This window comes from Dreissena polymorpha, chromosome 3 (genome assembly GCF_020536995.1).
Source record: "Dreissena polymorpha isolate Duluth1 chromosome 3, UMN_Dpol_1.0, whole genome shotgun sequence".
In the NCBI taxonomy this organism is placed as follows: domain Eukaryota; kingdom Metazoa; phylum Mollusca; class Bivalvia; order Myida; family Dreissenidae; genus Dreissena; species Dreissena polymorpha.
In genome coordinates, this window is record NC_068357.1 from 123,910,225 (window position 1) to 123,927,546 (window position 17,322).

Sequence of the window (17,322 nt, forward strand, 5' to 3'; positions counted from 1 at the left end):
TAACCAAAAATTACACATAAGCAGAGAGTATCATTCCTGATTAGCCTGTGAAGACTGCACAGGCTAATCTGGGACGATACTTTATGCATTAAACCCTGTTAGCCTAGAGTGAGGCTCAAACATAATTCTAACCCTACTTACACCTCTAGCCCTACTTACACCACTAACCCTACTTACACCACTAACCCTACTTACACCACTAACCCTCCTTACACCACTAACCCTACTTACACCACTAACCCTACATACACCACTAACCCTACTTACAGCACTAACCCTAATTACACCCCTAACCCTACTTACACCACTTACCCTACTTACAACACTAACCCTACTTACACCACTAACCCTACTTACACCCCTAACCCTACTTACACCACTAACCCTACTTACACCCCTAACCCTTCTTACACCACTAACCCTACTTACACCACTAACCCTACTTACACCACTAACCCTACTTACACCACTAACCCTACTTACACCACTTACCCTTGTTTCTGGTTTTGGCGATGGTTTGAGCCCCAGGAGTCTCTTAGCGCTGCCTGGTCTCTCGATGACCTTAACAATGCGGTCGGTGCCAATCCACTCATCATGACGGGTGTTCCAGCCCTGGTAGTGGACCAGATAGAACTTGGGGCCGCTGGGCGCTACCTCCATAATCTGGCATAAATGGGAGAGCAGTGTCAGGAAATGTCACAAGGAGGAGTGGGGAGGAGAAGGCAGGGGCAGTGAAAGGTACGATCACATTAAAAGTAAGATTGCAAAAATGACAATATTAGTTATAGAAATGTGTTTTTTTATATTAATTTGAATTTTTTTGTTGTTACAAATCACTTCTGGCGGCTTGGGGCTACCTTTATGATATGGGATTAGTGGGCAAGCAGACGTTAAAATGAACAATATAAAACACAACATATCACACAACTTTCAGTAAGTATTGATAATGCTGATGCCCATTTTCCCTGCAAAAGAAGCAATCAGTTAACTATAGAGCAAAACTCAGGCTTAGTTCTTGGTTAAACAACTCAGTTGTTTATAAATATATATTTTTTTGGAGGGGAAACCTTCATTTGGGAAATATATACACTTTTTCAATTGGGAATGGGACGGAATACTGGCCCCGAATTTGAACGAATAAAAAACTATGCAACTAGAAACTTTTTTGAATCAGTAACACATTTTGACAAGAGGGCCTGAAAGGCCCAAAGTCACTCACCTGAGATTCAAAGGAACTGACCTGTTCTGTGCAGCCCAAGATGTCATTAGAACAAAATGTTCTTACCAACTTTCATGACTAGTGAACACCCCTGCAGCCATGTTTTTGAACAGACCAGAACCATTTTCATAGACATCCAATATATCATTTAAACAAATAATCTGACGAAGTTTCATGAAGATTCATGAGGCCAGTCTTTCCGAAATACCGTCGGTCCTCGGATTTTTCCGATAATAATTTGGAAAATCCGGAAATGATTCTAATATTGCCGGACCTCGTGTCCGGTAATAAAATTATGACGAAATTTGGAATTCCATAAGCTATTTCCAGGAAAGTTTCAAGGCAAAAGTGGGAATTTACCGAGTTATTTATGAATACTCCAATTATGTAAGACATTTTTTCATTGGTTGCATCTCTTGGGATTGACTTTAAGACCAGTATAATATTATAAGGTATGCTAGCCTACAACAGCTTAGCATAAAGATTAAGTATTGTATGCTTATGATACAGGGAGATGGTCTTTGTCGATGAGGATGAAGAGACAAATGCTAAAGAAATCTTGGCAATTCTGAAAGATTAATTGCACGATTTGTATATTAATCTGGTAATATTAAAATATTATTAAAAATGTCATCATTGTCTTTCGTCATCATTTTTTACTTTTTGGGCCTGAAACAATCAGTCTAAACCGGAAATGGCTGCTTGATTATAGGACCTCATGGCCGGAAATAAATTATAATTTTGGGAAGGACTGATGAAGCCATAATGTTTTTCAAGCAACTGGAACCATTTTCGAACTTGTCGAAGATATCATTGGGACAAATCTTCTGACAAAGTTTCATGATGATTGGAAATAAATATCGCTGCTAGTGATTAAAAAAGGTCTTACTATAGCTATATAAGGAAAAATGCCACGCCCCCTTGGCGGCCATGTTTTTCCACCAAACGTAACCATTTTCAAACTCATCCAAGAAATCATTGGTACAAATCTTGTGACCCAGTTTCATGAAGATCGGAAAATAAATGTGGCCTCTAGAGTGTTAACAAGGTTTTACTATAGCCATATAAGGAAAAATGCCCCGCCCCCAGGCGGCCATATTTTTCAACCAACCAGCATCATTTTTGAACTTGTCCAAGATATTATTGGGATAAATCTTCTTACCAAGTTTCATGAAGATAGGACAATAAATGTGGCCTCTAGAGTGTTAACAAGATTTCACTATAGCCATTTATAGCCATATGAGGAAAATTGCCCTGCCCCTTGGCAGTCATGTTTTTCAAGCAAACGTCACCATTTTCAAACTCATCCAAGATATCATTGAGACCAATCTTCTGACCAAGTTTCATGAAGATTGGACAATAAATGTGGCCTCTAGAGTGTTAACAAGGTTTTACTAAAGCCATATATAGCCATATAAGGAAAAATGCCCCGCCGCCTGGTGGCCATGTTTTTACTGCAACCAAAACCATTTTTAAACTCATCCAAGATATGATCGGGACAAATCTTGTGACCAAGTTTCATGAAGATCAGAAAATAAATGTTGCCTCTAGAGTGTTAACAAGATTTACTATAGCCATATAAGGAAAACTGCCCCGCCCCCTGGGGGCCATGTTTTTCAACCAACCGGCATCATTTTTTAACTTATCCAAGATATTATTGGGATGAATCTTCTGACCAAGTTTCATGACGATAAGACAATAAATGTGGCCTCTAGAGTGTTAACAAGATTTTAATATAGCCATATAAGGAAAAATGCCCCGCCCCTTAGCAGCCATATTTTTTAAGCAAACGTAACCATTTTCGAACTCATCCAAGATATTATTGAGACCAATCTTTTGACCAAATTTCATGAAGATTGGACAATAAATGTCGCCTCTAGAGTGTTAACAAGGCAAATGTTGAAGCCGCACAACGTGCGCCGCACGACGAACAAAAGGCGATCACAAAAGCTGACCATGAGCACATTGTGCTCAGGCGAGCTAAAAACTGATAGATACTCAAGCTGCATATGCCTCACCTTTGCCTCATATTGCGCTGTGCTTGCCCCAGTCCCGTACAGCACCCGGAGTCGCGCCCCAACCAGAAGTTTCTCCATGTTATGGGACGTTGTTGGGGTCAACATGGAGGAGTCCTCTTCACTTTGTCTGACCAAGGATTTAACCAGGTTATTTACAGAACTGTCACCATTAAACTGGCAGTATAATCAATCTTTCAACTACTGGTCTACATTCACATAAAAACATCTTCCATTTATTGCTTTCCTATATTTGATGATTTTATATTGCTTTTGCTGTCTAATTCTAATGAAGTACAAGGCAAGGTAAGGAAAATCAGTAGATTGTGATTTGTAAGTATATCTTTGAACAAGCTTCACTCGCCATGTATCGCTCCACTGTTTTTTCTTTGCGAAAAAAAACATGTAATGCGCATGGGTTGAAATGTACTCAAGCATGTGACTTTCTCTTTCTATCCCTAGTCCCACTGGGCGCTTAAAGTTGGAAGGGTGAGCATTTTTATATATAGAAAAAGTTAATACCGTGTTAACTAAACAGACTAAAAAGCCCGGGAATTGTTGCACAGGTCCTTTGCTTATAACGTAGGTACATTTATCTCTCCAAAAGATATTGTCGTTCTTTCTATTTCACATATTTTTAGATGCTGAAGATCAAATCTACGCATTTTATTTAAAAACAGATTCACAAGACCCATAGGAATCAAAATGCCTTAACCCTTTACCAAACAACACATTTTGGACTTTCCCAATTTGAAAAAGGTTGCAGAAGGAGAAATTGCTCATCAACCAACATATTTGACCCCAGGGGCATAATTTGAACAAACTTGGTAGAGGACTATAAGATGTCACTACATGGCAAATTTGGTAGCCCTAGGCCCAATGGTTACGGACAAGAAGATTTTTAAAGTTTGCACAAAATAGGCCTTATATAAGCAAATTTTCAATTTTTTGACCCCCCGGGGCAGGGTCAAATTTGACCCCAGGGGCATAATTTGAACAAACTTGGTAGAGGACTATAAGATAGGCCTTATATAAGCAAATTTTCAATTTTTTTATCCCAGGGGCATAATTTGAACAAATTTGAAAGAGGTTCACCACAGGAACATTCCTGAGAAATTTCATCAGATTTGGACCAGTAGTTGAGGAGAAGAAGATGTTTAAAGAAAAAGTTAACGCACGGACGCACGGAAGCACACACGACGGACACAGGACCATGACATAAGCCCCGCTGGCCTTTGGCCAGTGGAGCTAAAAATCATCCCTGATTAAATGTGCAGTCAGCACATGATAATCAGACACAAAACTTTCTGTCTATACTGGTCTTGCATTAAGAAGGTACTTGCATTAAACAAATAATGATAAACAATATTTTGGGTTTATTAAACTGTAATGAACATTAAAAGGCCTTACCCATTGTCCGACTTTGCCTTCTTTTTCTTGATTTTCTTTTCTGAAGACTTTTCATCCGTTTCTGATTTATTTTCTGTGCTTTCCTCCTTTTTCTTCTCCTTGGCCTCCTCTTGCTTCTTTGGCTCCTGTTCAATTACATCCACTTCATCGTTAGTCTTAGTGGACCGTCTTCGACCAATCTGGATAAAAACAAGCACATAGGTTGAGTCTAATTATGCAGAATTAGGTCTGATGCAATATGAAGACTGAGTAGACAAGTATTTTACACAGGCATTTGCATTCGCGCATGTGACTAAGTTTCCTATGAATGATGCGGCTCGTTTCACAAGTGTTAACAGTTAACAAGGCAATGGCAGTCTAATTTTTTTGTAAGCAATATCAGATGGCATATTTTATGATTATGCAACAACAATCTTCATAGGCAAAGAAAGAATTTGTAATTAACACTCTAAATATCCACCTTCTTTTCTTTGTCCTTTGATTCGTCATCCGTGTCTTTCTCCTTCCTCCCCCGTCCTGCGGACATTGTCACCATACTTCCATCTTCCTTCCTCTTAGGCACACGTTTTTCAACCTCTGGCGTCACTACGGGTTTCATGTCAGTCTTCTTTTGCAGCTTGCGCGGTGAGTCTTCAACCTTCTTAATCACATCATTCTTATCTTTATCGTCTTTCTTTGTCGCACTTTCATCCTTTTGTTCCACTTTAAATCTTGCTGATTTAGGTCGCTTAGGAGTGCCTACAGAACAATTAAGATTAATGTACATGAACTGAAGATGTGGGGTGTTCATTAATTAGAGGGACACCTGTGCAGTGTATGACTGCAAAATAAACTACAGACAATTATGTCCTTAAAATCACTTTTTTCTTCAACTAAAATTAAATATATTTCTGATAAGAAAAACAAATTTGGGAAATTTAAAATTTTCAGTGAAAAAAAACACTCTTGACATACTGACAACCATCTGCATGTGTTTTTCATATTAATCTAAAACAAGCTGGTTTTAACAGTGCTTTTTTTAAAGATCTAAGATACCATTTGTTTATGATTCAAAAATAAGGAAAGCACTAATTGGTTCTTTGCATTTTTGTTTTAATATACGCAAAAATCAGCAGGTTTTAATAATTCTCAAAACAGAAAAGTGAAATCTTGAGGATAGCTGGCTAGTTACTAACCTGTTTTCACGCTGTCCACATCGCTGTCAAACTCTGATGGCGTCTCCTCGGCTGCCTTTTCTGATGCAGAGTCATTCTGAAACATTTAAATACCATGATAACTCTGATCATTCTGTGACATTGTTACTTTAAAACATCTAATAAATTAGTTATTACTTCATGTAAAAAAGTATAGTTTTTTTTTAACTGGGTTTAATGCATGTGCATTAAACGTCCGCCCAGGTAAGCCTGTGCAGACCACACAGGCTTATCAGGGACAACACTTTCCGCTTTTATGGAATTTAAGTTTAAAGACTCCACACCTTCAGTCCCTGTACATTGATCTTAAACTTTATTTAGGCACTACCAAGGTTAATCAGGGACAACAATTAGAACTTTGATGGTACTTTTAGTAAAGTTAAGTAAACCGAAGTCTCTTCTTAGCACAAATCAAGTTAATGCGACAAGTGTTGTCCTTGATTAGCTGGACTGGCTAATCTGGGATGACACTATACACCCATTAAGTCCCCTTTTTATTTATTTTATACAAATAAAATCAGTCCTCAGTATACAATCACAAAGATTCTATCATTGCTTATATTTTATATAGAGTCTGAAAGTTCCAAAAGACAATATTGACTTCAGTTGATAGAAAAAAAAGAAGATTAAATATGAATTATGAGTAATACTTTCAAATATTGGCGTGAGTTGCAATGAGCTCAAGGCGATATTGAACGAAAAATTAAAGTGTTTAGCTATAATATCAATTTTTTTTTTTTTTAATTTAAGGTTTTTAATAAAGACATATAACAAGAAAAACAAAAAAGAAACAGATGTGATTGCAAAGACAAAACTTGATATCCTCATGCATTACAAAATGGAGAGACAGAATATTGCCATGATGATGACATGTTCTTCCTGTCTGAAAGGAAGCAACATCATTATCAAACAAGCAAATTCATTGAATTGATATCCTCCACCGAATAAATTGCATTTAAAAATGGGTGCAGATGGATGAACAAAGTAAAAACGAAAAAAATATAACTTTGGAAGGATAATAGATGAAGCATTTGAAATTTTGTAACATGCTTTGAGCAACTACCCGGAAACATAAACATTTTTTTTCCTGGTAAACGTATAAAGCTTTGTATGGTTGTAGGTATAACAGCATATGCACAAGCATTTTATATTAAAGACATCTATTTTAAAGGCCAACTTGAAAATTCAAGACCACTTTGACAACAATTAATCCATCAGTAAGCATGACTTGTTTAAAGTTAAATTAATTCATCAAGAAAATAAAATAAAGATGTAATTATATTTTTTAATCATTCATTTAAGGCAACATTTCTATTGATTATAATGATGAAGTAACAGCGATTGTTTTTGCCTAATTGAGAAAAGTACAGGTACCAGCCCAATTGGGAACAATTACAGCGAAAAAACTGACATTGGAAAAACTGCATCATGATGACTTCAGATTGGGAAATTGGCGTAATTTGTGCTCAAAAATACTTTCAAATTAATAACTAAGTGTTTGAGATGTGTTTGTCAGAAACACAATGCCTCCTAATGCCCCTTTTTGACCTTTGACCTGGAAGGATGACCTTGACCTTTCACCATTAAAAATGTGCAGCTCCATGAGATACACATGCATGCCAAATATCAAGTTGCTATCATAAATATTACAAAAGTTATGACCAAGGTTAAAGTTTTATGGCACATATAATGACAGACACATACAATGACAGACACATACAATGACAGACACATACAATGACAGACAGATAGACAGGCCCAAAACAATATAACCCCGATCATTCGATCCGGGAGCATAAAAACTTTTTTTTAAACATTCATTTGCGATTTTTTTTGACACCAATTGGGAAATACATGTATTAGTTTTTTCCCATTTGTGAAAGTGCTTTCCGGTACTTTATAAAGAAGGAAAAAATAGCTGTGATTATAATGGTGAAGTTTAAGGTAAGCAGCTACAGAAGCTGAAAGGATCTCCGATCAAGATATTATGAAGATCACGATAAAGTAAAGGCAGATGCAGTGCAAAAAAAAGTGAATTTTCTTACATCTGGGACACATCGTTTTGCTGGAGTCCATGGTTTGTTCAATCGTACCTTGTCAGAGTTTCTACTTGAGTCGTGACCCCGAAAACTCAACAAACTCCGCCCCGAGTCTGCTTGACTTCGACTTGGTCGACTTATAGTACCCATAGTATTGCCAAGCTTCCTGTAGAAATCCTCAAAAGCATGCAGGTATCTACAAAGAACATTTAATGTGAACATTTTATTTGCAATATACAAACCAATTTAAAATAAATCTGTTAGGTTAATGTCACACACTTGATTGATTCAACCAAAACAATGCTCCAGTTTTTAATATTCTCAACTATTTAAGGAATATATGTAACCTAACATAATTATGTCATCTGATGTGCGAAAAAAAAAGGTACAAGGGACAAAATTGTCACAAAACCAGGTTTTCAGTTGAAAAAAAATCTGATAAAGGGAGACAATTCAAAATGTGAATTGTAAACCCCCTTGTGTTAAATTTACCTTGATTTCATTTAGAAAACAAGGGCTGTTTGTAAAACATGCATGCCCCCAATATGGGCTGTCAGTTGTAGGGGAATCCATTGTGTGAATACGTTTTTTGTCACTGTGACCTTGACCTTTGACCTAGTGACCTGAAAATCAATAGGGGTCATCTGCCAGTCATGATCAATGTACCCATGAAGTTTCATGATCCTAAGCCTTATTATTCTTTATTTATCATCCGGAAACCATTTTATTGTTTCGAGTCACTGTGACCTTGACCTAGTGACCTGAAAATTTATATGGGTCATCTGCCAGTCATGATCAATGTACCTATGAAGTTTCATGATCCTAGGCATAAGCATTCTCGAGTTATCATCCGGAATCCATTTTACTGTTTCGAGTCACTGTGACCTTGACCTTTGACCTAGTGACCTGAAAATCGATAGGACACATCTGCCAGTCATAATCAAAGTTCCTATGAAGTTTCATGATCCTAGACGTAAGCATTCTTGAGTTATCATTCGAAACCATTTTACTGTTTCGAGACACTGTGACCTTGACCTTTGACCTAGTGACCTGAAAATCAATAGGGGTCATCTGCCAGTCATAATCAATGTTCCTATGAAGTTTCATGATCCTAGGTGTAAGCATTCTTGAGTTATCATCCGGAATCAATTTAACTGTTTCGAGTCACTGTGACCTTAACCTTTGACCTAGTGACCTGAAAATCGATAGGACACATCTGCCAGTCATGATCAATGTACCTCTGAAGTTTTCTGATCCTAGGCGTAATCATTCTTGAGTTATCAACCGGAAACCATTTTACTATTTCAAGTCACTGTGACCTTGAACTTTGACTTAGTGACCTGAAAATCAATAGGGGTCATCTGCCAGTCATGATTAATGTACCTATGAAGTTTCATGATCCTAGGCCTAAGCGTTCTTGAGTTATTATCCTGAAACCATTTTACTATTTCAAGTCACTGTTACCTTGACCTTTGACCTAGTGACCTGATAATCAATAGGGGTCATCTGCCAGTCATAATCAATGCACGTATGAAGTTTCATGATCCAAGGCCTAAGCGTTCTTGAGTTATCATCCTTTCATAGTTACATAGTTGTTTCAAAATCAATCTATTTTTAGTTGTGGCGACCTTGACCTTGGAGATATTGACGTAATAACTTTGTGTGACAAACCGTCCAATAATGGTGAACAAATGTGCCAAATGATTTTAAAATGTCACAACGAATGACATAATAATGGCCCAGACAAGCTCAATTATGGCCATTTTTGACCTTCAAACTCAAATTGTGGCCTTGACCTTGGAGATATCGAAGTGATTCTTTCGTGCGACATACCATCTAATGATGGTGACCAAAATATGCCATTTTAAAATCTGACAATGAACGACAAAGTAATGGCCCGGACAAGTTCATTTATGGCCATTTTTTACCTTCAAACTCAAACTGTGACCATGACCTTGGAGATATTGACGTAATTCTTAAGCGCAACACATCGTCTAATGATGGTGAACAAATGTGCCAAATGATTTTAAAATCTGACAATGAACAACAGAGTTATGGCCCGGACAAGCTTGTTCTGCCCACCCGCTGACATTCGCCAATATAATAACCAGTTTTTTTCTTCGAAAAACCTGGTTAATAAAATTATACTAATATCCTTGCAATTTCAGTATGTTTTATGAATAATTTTTATCCTGCAACTTGATCAGAGGGGATTTCATACTTTTTGTAGGCATTTTTGATCTGTGTGGATGCAGTGTTGGAGGGGGGTAGCTGCATCTTAGAGTAGACCAGTCTCCACTTCAACTGGTTGGTCACCTGAACACAGAGCAAACAATGCTTGAACGCAGAGCAATTTTACAAAATGGAAATTTTATTATATGCCAGAGTAGCTGATGTTGGTACATGAAAAAGAGCCAACCATTTAAGTAATATATCATTGGACATATGCAGGGATAGCGCTGGCCCAAAAAATGTTTGAGCAAACCAGATCTAGGGGAGTCCGCGGGCAAACAATTTCTTAGGTCAGTTTTGATTACATTCTGCCTACTGAACCCTCGTTCACAATCAACTGTAGACACTGGGGATACTAACAACATTTTGGCAGCTTCTGCTGATGCTGGATAGGAATGGACATTTTTAATTGCCAAATTTGCAGCAGAGTGAATGTCAGTCACTGACTTGTTTCCAGAATTATGGCTGGCTCTTGCAAAATTAACAAAGCAAAGCAGTTCAGACTGTGAGCCTTCAATTCCTACAGTACCTAAGTAGTCAGAGACAGTGTCAATGTCTGAGTGTATTTGTGGGACTGGGATCACCGAGTCTTTTTTCAGGATATTGCAACCTACAGTGAACGTGTTGGAATTCTGCACCTTAATGCTTAGGTCACAGTACATTGATTTTGATTCATTCTCAGTGCGAAGCCAATTATTATCAACTTTCCATGACTCTTGGAATGCTCTAGTTTTTTGTGTTTTAATTTTTTTGTTTGTTTGTTCAGACTCATTTTCGGTCAAAGGACGCTTTAAGGTTAAAGAAGTTATGTAAGTGACTGTTCGGACAAAGTGGTTACTTCCATTTATATAGTAGATGACATGAATTAGTCTTCCTATGCGTTACAAATTCGTAAATTTAATTAAACTTTAATTGCAATTAAACCGTGCGTGTTTTTCACGTTTTCCTTTTATTAAAATACGCCGCTGTTAGTTAGCATAGTGTGTGAGTAAAACGATCAAATTAATTATCACCTTTTCATTTCAATCGAAAATCGGCAGAAAGTTGTAACATCAACGACATATAACTAACTATTTAATTATCACGCTTTTATTTAGATCGATAGTCAGCTTGGAAATAATTAATTTATTGTAACGCTTATTTTCATTTTTAATCTTATAATACGACATTTGCGACCGGCCGCTTTTTTGTTTACAGACGACAATATTAACTGTGTATTCAAAGCTCCACCCATTTTACGTTTCATTCAACAACGTCATTTCATATGTAAGCGAGCTCAGTTTTGATTGGCCAGCTACCATGTGCACTATAATAACAATAAGGTCAAGCGATGTCTCGATACAGGTGCAGACCGGTTTTCGTTCACTGTTCAAAATGCGAATACTTTCATTGAAACAAAGAGAAAAATATAGAAAACCAGTTTCGGGTTAAAATGGCGGCTGTTTTCAATGAAAATTTTACGAGATTTTAGCATTTTCGCAAATCGGATTTTTCTTTAGCCAAATTCTCAATATTTTCGCAAATGGCTCAAGTGGCGAACGACAGCGCGAGCCCTGCATATGCTCAAACATGATACACTATTTACTCTTGTGATTTGCATTAAAGAATAACACAAATATGCTACTTTAAGTACACAAAAAAGAACAACATTTTGTCTAAATGCAAACAAAAACGACTGCTGGTCAATTAACCAAGACAAGATAAGGAACTGTTGAGAATCAAAAGTAATAAAGTCAAATTTATACATGCTTAAATACTTTACAAAGTAAAAATAATCATATAATCAAATTACATTTAAGGCCTTTCTAACTAGATTCAAGATTTAAAGACTTCATTTCCAACCCTTAGTTACTGATGAGCAGCAAACAGCATAAAACCTGAATAGACTAGGAGTTACTCGACGACTGTTCTAGTTTTATGGTGGTTCCCCATGGTTATTTTCATATTGTTTCTGAGTAGGAAAGGTTAAACTGTTCTACTGGCCCTAATCCAGGATCACTCACCCTGTTGTATCCTCCAAGTTTCTTCACGACCTTGAAGAGCCTGTAGAGGTTGAGGTCCTTGGTCCCCACACAGGGACCCTTGTTGATGGGGGTTCCTCGGTCATCAGAGAACTTGTAGAGCTGGGCCACAAACAGGTCCTTCTCTTCACTTTGTTCCTCGTCTTCAGAGGACTGCAACAACAACAAAAACTGTATAAAAACAACAACAACTGTATGCAACAACAAACACTTTATTGAAAAACAACAACAACGTGTAGAGCTGGGCAACAAACTGGTCCCTCTCCTCACTGTGTTCCTCGTCTTCAGACGAAAGCAACAACAACAACAGCAACAACAACTCTAAATCGCGTTCTGGGAAAACTTTGCTTTATACATGTGCATAAAGTGTGAATTTGTAAGAAGTTGAAAATAATTTTTCTTGGCAGGGTCACATTTTTTGTTTTAATTAAAAAAATCTCAGATTTAAGCTTAACAAAAGATATGTTTGTCAGAAACACAATGCCCCCTAATGCGACGCTTTGAAACCATATATTTTACCTTTGACGTTGAAGTATGACCTTGACCTTTCACAACTCAAAATGTGCAGCTCCATGAGATATACATGCATGCCAAATATCAAGTTGCTATCTTCAATATTGCAAAAGTTATGACCAAGGTTAAAGTTTGTGACACATACAATGACAGACACATACAATGACAGACAGGCCCAAAACAATATACCCTTGATTATTCGATCCGGGGGCATAAAAATAATATACCCAGGTGCATTAAGTATTCCCAAAATGCAACATAATCATACCTCTTCATCATCCCCCTGATCTTCATCATCTGACCCCAACAGCTCCTCCCTCTTCCAGTTGAGGGGAAGCTCCCGGTTGTCAGCATACAGTAGGGCCTTCTCCATGGCTGGGACAGGAAAGAGATAATTAGCCTTGTTCTTGACAAAACTGGACTTAATGCATGTGCGTAAAGTGTCATCCCAGATGTAGTTATCACAGGCTTAACAGAGAAGCCACTTTCAACTTTTATTGTATTTTTCCTTGAAAGAAAATCTCTTCTATATAAAATTCCAGTTAAGGCAGAAAGTGCTGTCCTTTATAAGCCTGTAAGGACTTGCCAGGCTGACCTTGGATGACACCTTGCCCACATGCATTCAGCCAAGTTTTAATTGCAGTCAGGGACTTGACCCCAGCAACTTTGGGGCAAAATAGGACCCCATTTATAAATAAATTGGTAGCTTAAATCACCAATTTAAATTAAATCCAAATTAATAATCTCTAGGAAGTTAATATTAAATTCTTGTTTTTCACATAGAATTTTATTCACCCCAAAATGCAGCAATAGTAACAAAATAACAGTATATAGACTTTAACATATATTTTATCAATACCTGTTTATTGCAAGTTTTGTAACATAAATTTGGTAGTTCTTACTTTTACACAACCATAAACACATTAGCAGCGCCATGCAAAAATGGATCGTATGTCGTACGCAGCTAGCGCAAAAGTGCTTACCACATATGGCATTAGACCCACACAATAACATAAAACAACTCATATTAACAATCCCTCTTTCATAGATTCCAGTACAAAGCAAGATACTGGTGTTTAGACTAAAATTGGGAAATTAGTATCGTTGCTGTTTTGCTAAAAAATACTTCATATTGAGAATAGAAGTGTTTTAAGTATTATTTTACTTAGGGTGAACTTATATGGCTGGATGGGACATGAAAAAAATGTTGAAATCTACTTTATTTTTTGTTATTTTTTTGGAAACTTTCCATTGTGAATTTTTAGGTCCCATTTTTAGGGGAAAATATATTTTAAAATATCCATTGGGAATGGGACCAAATACCGGACCCCATTTTTTAACAGTCAAAGAAGTGATGCTCCCCAAAGGTTTTTTTGTCACAATATTGCACTATATATTCAGTTAAAAGCAAAAGTCTTGAGGACACAGAAGTTGGGGGGACAAGAATTTTTTTATATAAAATTTCAAAGGGCCATAACTCTGTGAAAAATCATCCAACCAGAACCCGCTGATAATATGCACATCTCCTCTTGGTAGTGAAGCTTCCCATAAAGTTTCATTGAATTCCGGTCATTAGTTGCTGAGAAATAGCCCGGACAAGAATTGCACTATATGTAGAGTTAATGGAAAATTTCAAAGGGCCATAACTATGTGAAAAATCATCCGACCAGAACCTACTGATAATATGCACATCTTCTCTTGGTATTGAAGCTTCCCATAAAGTTTTTTTGAATTCTGGTCATTAGTTGCTGAGAAATAGCCTGGACAAAAATTGTGCACAGACAGACACACGGACAGACGAAGCGGCGACTATATGCTCCCCCCCAAATTTTTTGGGGGAGCATAAAAACACACTTTGATGTATACCTGGCTTGAGGATTTTGTCCTCACTTTTCAGCACTATGTCTCGTGTGAAGGGGGCCAATTCTTTTCTTCCAGCAGACAAACTGAAAAGAGACAAACAAGAAGTTTAACGAAACATCAATGTCTTGGAATGAAAGCTTTTCACACGCAAAATAATAACACATTCATTGGCCACTTATATGTGCAGACTGTGATACAACTGTTTAAAATAAATAAATCATAGATTTGGAAACAGATACACCTACATAACACTTCCTAGTTCACAGATAGGACACATACATCTAAAAGAGAGACAGGCATAATCTTCAAAATTTAATACATTTTTACAGAACAAACATAACTGTGTTTTTTACTTCAATACTTTGCATGTTTCACATACTGCCTTTATAACAAGTATCAGTTATTGTATGTTTTAAACATTTTTTTTAATGCAAAGAAAGATGCAGGCTCAAAATATCTCCGTCGATCACAGTTGCCTACAGTTGGTCTTGTTATGAGGACAAAAAAGTTTTCTAAGACCATTTAGGGGCTCAGCATACATTTAAAGGACTCTGGGTTCATGGACTCTGGGTTCATGGACTCTGGGTTCATGGACTCTGGGTTCATGGACTCTGGGTTCATGGACTCCTGCTCATTTGTATGAGCCGCGCTCTGGGAGACAGGGGTTAAGTTCATGTGTGTAAAGTGTTGTTTCAGTGCAGCCATTATAGACTAATCAGGAAAATACTGTCCACGTTTATGGAATGTTTTGTTTAAAGGAAGTCTCTTGTAACAAAAATCCAGTCTTGACGGAGAGTGTTCTCGCTGTTTAACCAATGGAGACTGTGCAGGCTAATCAGGGCCCTCACACTTCTTTTGGGGAAGGGGTCCGCAGCCCTTAGGAGGGGGAATTTTCGCCGCGTTTTCCTATCTGGGTTTTTTTTTTACTTACTCTCTCATTATTTCATTTGTACATGTTTGCACTATATTCATTGCATTTTTTATAATTTAGTATGTTTGAAAAGATTAAATTGAAATAGAATTGAGATATAATAATCATGAGACACATCTTTCTATTAAACAAAAAAAAAAAAAAAATATATTTTTTTTTAGGGGGAATTTTTCCCCCCAAAAGTGGAAAAAAGTATACTTTTCAGGTGGGGGACTGCCGCCGAAATTCGGCGGCAGATTTGATAGATTGAGGGCCCTGCTAATTTAAGACAAACTTTTACGCACATGGATTACGTCTTGTTTTTCTTAACGATAAGCTCATATCCATCCCAATATACTCACAATTTGCCATCCTTGAAAGATCGCACCAACACGTGGTCCTTGCCCTTGAGCTCTGTGGTGTGAGCATCCGGAAGTACTACAAGCACCGGTACCCCTGCAGACTTCTTACGATCCCCTGCCTCGTAGAACATTGGCTTGCCCACAAGCTCCTGGTTCTTGCCTCGGTATTTCTTGCGAGGGCTCTCATCTTCCTCAGAGGACGACTCACTCTCGTCCACATTGCTGCCAGTGAGAGAAGATACACTAGTCATAGAGGACAGAAGTAATTTAACCCTGTACCACTTAGATACGTATTTTGACGCGTTTGTAGTCCCAAAGATAGTTAAATTTCATTTAAGATCTTTTTGACTGGATTCAAGTTTTAAAGGCTTCATTTCCAACCCATTGTTACTGATGAGCAGCAAACAGCATAAAACCTGAACAGACTGCTAGTTACTCGCCAGCTGTTCTGGTTTTATGCTGGTTGCAAAAGCCATTTTCACTTTGCTTCTAATGGAGGAATGGGTTAAAAGTCTGAACTAGTGAAACATTACATACTCTGATCAAACGCTGAATTAGCCAATGGCAACACAATAGTAAATTTGGCTACAGAAAATTACATTTGATTTTAATTTTTTCTTTATTAAACACCATAAACAAACCAAAGTATGTTGATTTTCCATGTCTAAAGGTAAAATGGCAAAATAATATTTTGAAACAGGGAAAGTGCTGGTGGAGCTATATCTTTACTATGGATTTATCTGGTTGTATTCTCTTATTAAGGATAACCTTAAATTTGAAGTCCTTAAAATTCATTTTGTCATGAATCATACAATGTTCATTTTACAATTTATCATACCAACAATTTACCATATTGCCAACTTAAAATATCATGCCATGCCAATGTTGGGATTAAATAAAATGTCAATAAACCAGTACCTTTCTTGTCAAGAATAAATTATATTCATTAAATCCACATAACTGTCATCTTTTTTAAATATTTATGGTTAAATTGAAGAAAACAAGACAACAACATTATTCAAGGATAACAAGTTTTTTTTTGTTTTTTTTTTTAATCTGATAAAAATCTTTTACCTAGCTCCTCCCCCACTGGTTCGTTGTCTCTTAGTTCGGGTGATAACTGGAGTCCCAAAGTGCTCTGGGTTCGACAGTGGCAGATTGTCCAAAGTCTGTGAGTGAAGCAAACAATTTATATGAGCTGTGCTCTGAGAAAAGGGGGTTTACCGTGTGTGTGTAATGTGCTGTCTCAGATCAGCCTGTGCAGTCTACACAGGCTTATCGGGGACAACATTTTCCGCCTAAACTGGATTTTTGCTAAGAGGAAACTTTCTTTAACCATAAATACCATAAAAAGGAAAGAGTCGGCCCTGATTAGCCTATGGTGACATGCTTTTTTCTTGATTTGGGGAAAGGGCCCAGCCTTCCATTTGGGGGAAAAAATTATCTTAACAAGAGATGTGTTTGTCAGAAACACAATGCCCCCTATTTTCCCGCTTTGAAGCCATATATTTGACCTTTGACCTTCAAGGATGGCCTTGACCTTTC

At 37.3% G+C, this 17,322-nt stretch overlaps 1 protein-coding gene across 2 annotated transcripts in view; it reads right to left on the bottom strand.

Annotated features, from left to right (window-relative positions):
• Positions 1-17,322, bottom strand: part of LOC127871296 (AT-rich interactive domain-containing protein 4A-like) — a 40,773-nt gene that overhangs the window by 20,951 nt on the left and 2,500 nt on the right. Inside the window, exons 6-17 of one of the 2 annotated variants that reach the window (XM_052414062.1) lie at positions 16,852-16,946; positions 15,778-15,999; positions 14,509-14,588; positions 12,911-13,017; positions 12,112-12,282; positions 10,098-10,192; positions 7,883-8,072; positions 5,820-5,895; positions 5,105-5,382; positions 4,645-4,823; positions 3,238-3,364; positions 493-663 (exon numbers count right to left, since the gene is read on the bottom strand). In XM_052414062.1, the coding sequence (XP_052270022.1) occupies positions 493-663; positions 3,238-3,364; positions 4,645-4,823; positions 5,105-5,382; positions 5,820-5,895; positions 7,883-8,072; positions 10,098-10,192; positions 12,112-12,282; positions 12,911-13,017; positions 14,509-14,588; positions 15,778-15,999; positions 16,852-16,946 (1,791 nt within the window). The remainder of the gene's footprint in view (positions 1-492; positions 664-3,237; positions 3,365-4,644; positions 4,824-5,104; positions 5,383-5,819; positions 5,896-7,882; positions 8,073-10,097; positions 10,193-12,111; positions 12,283-12,910; positions 13,018-14,508; positions 14,589-15,777; positions 16,000-16,851; positions 16,947-17,322) is intronic. The other variant, XM_052414063.1, reaches the window with a different exon arrangement.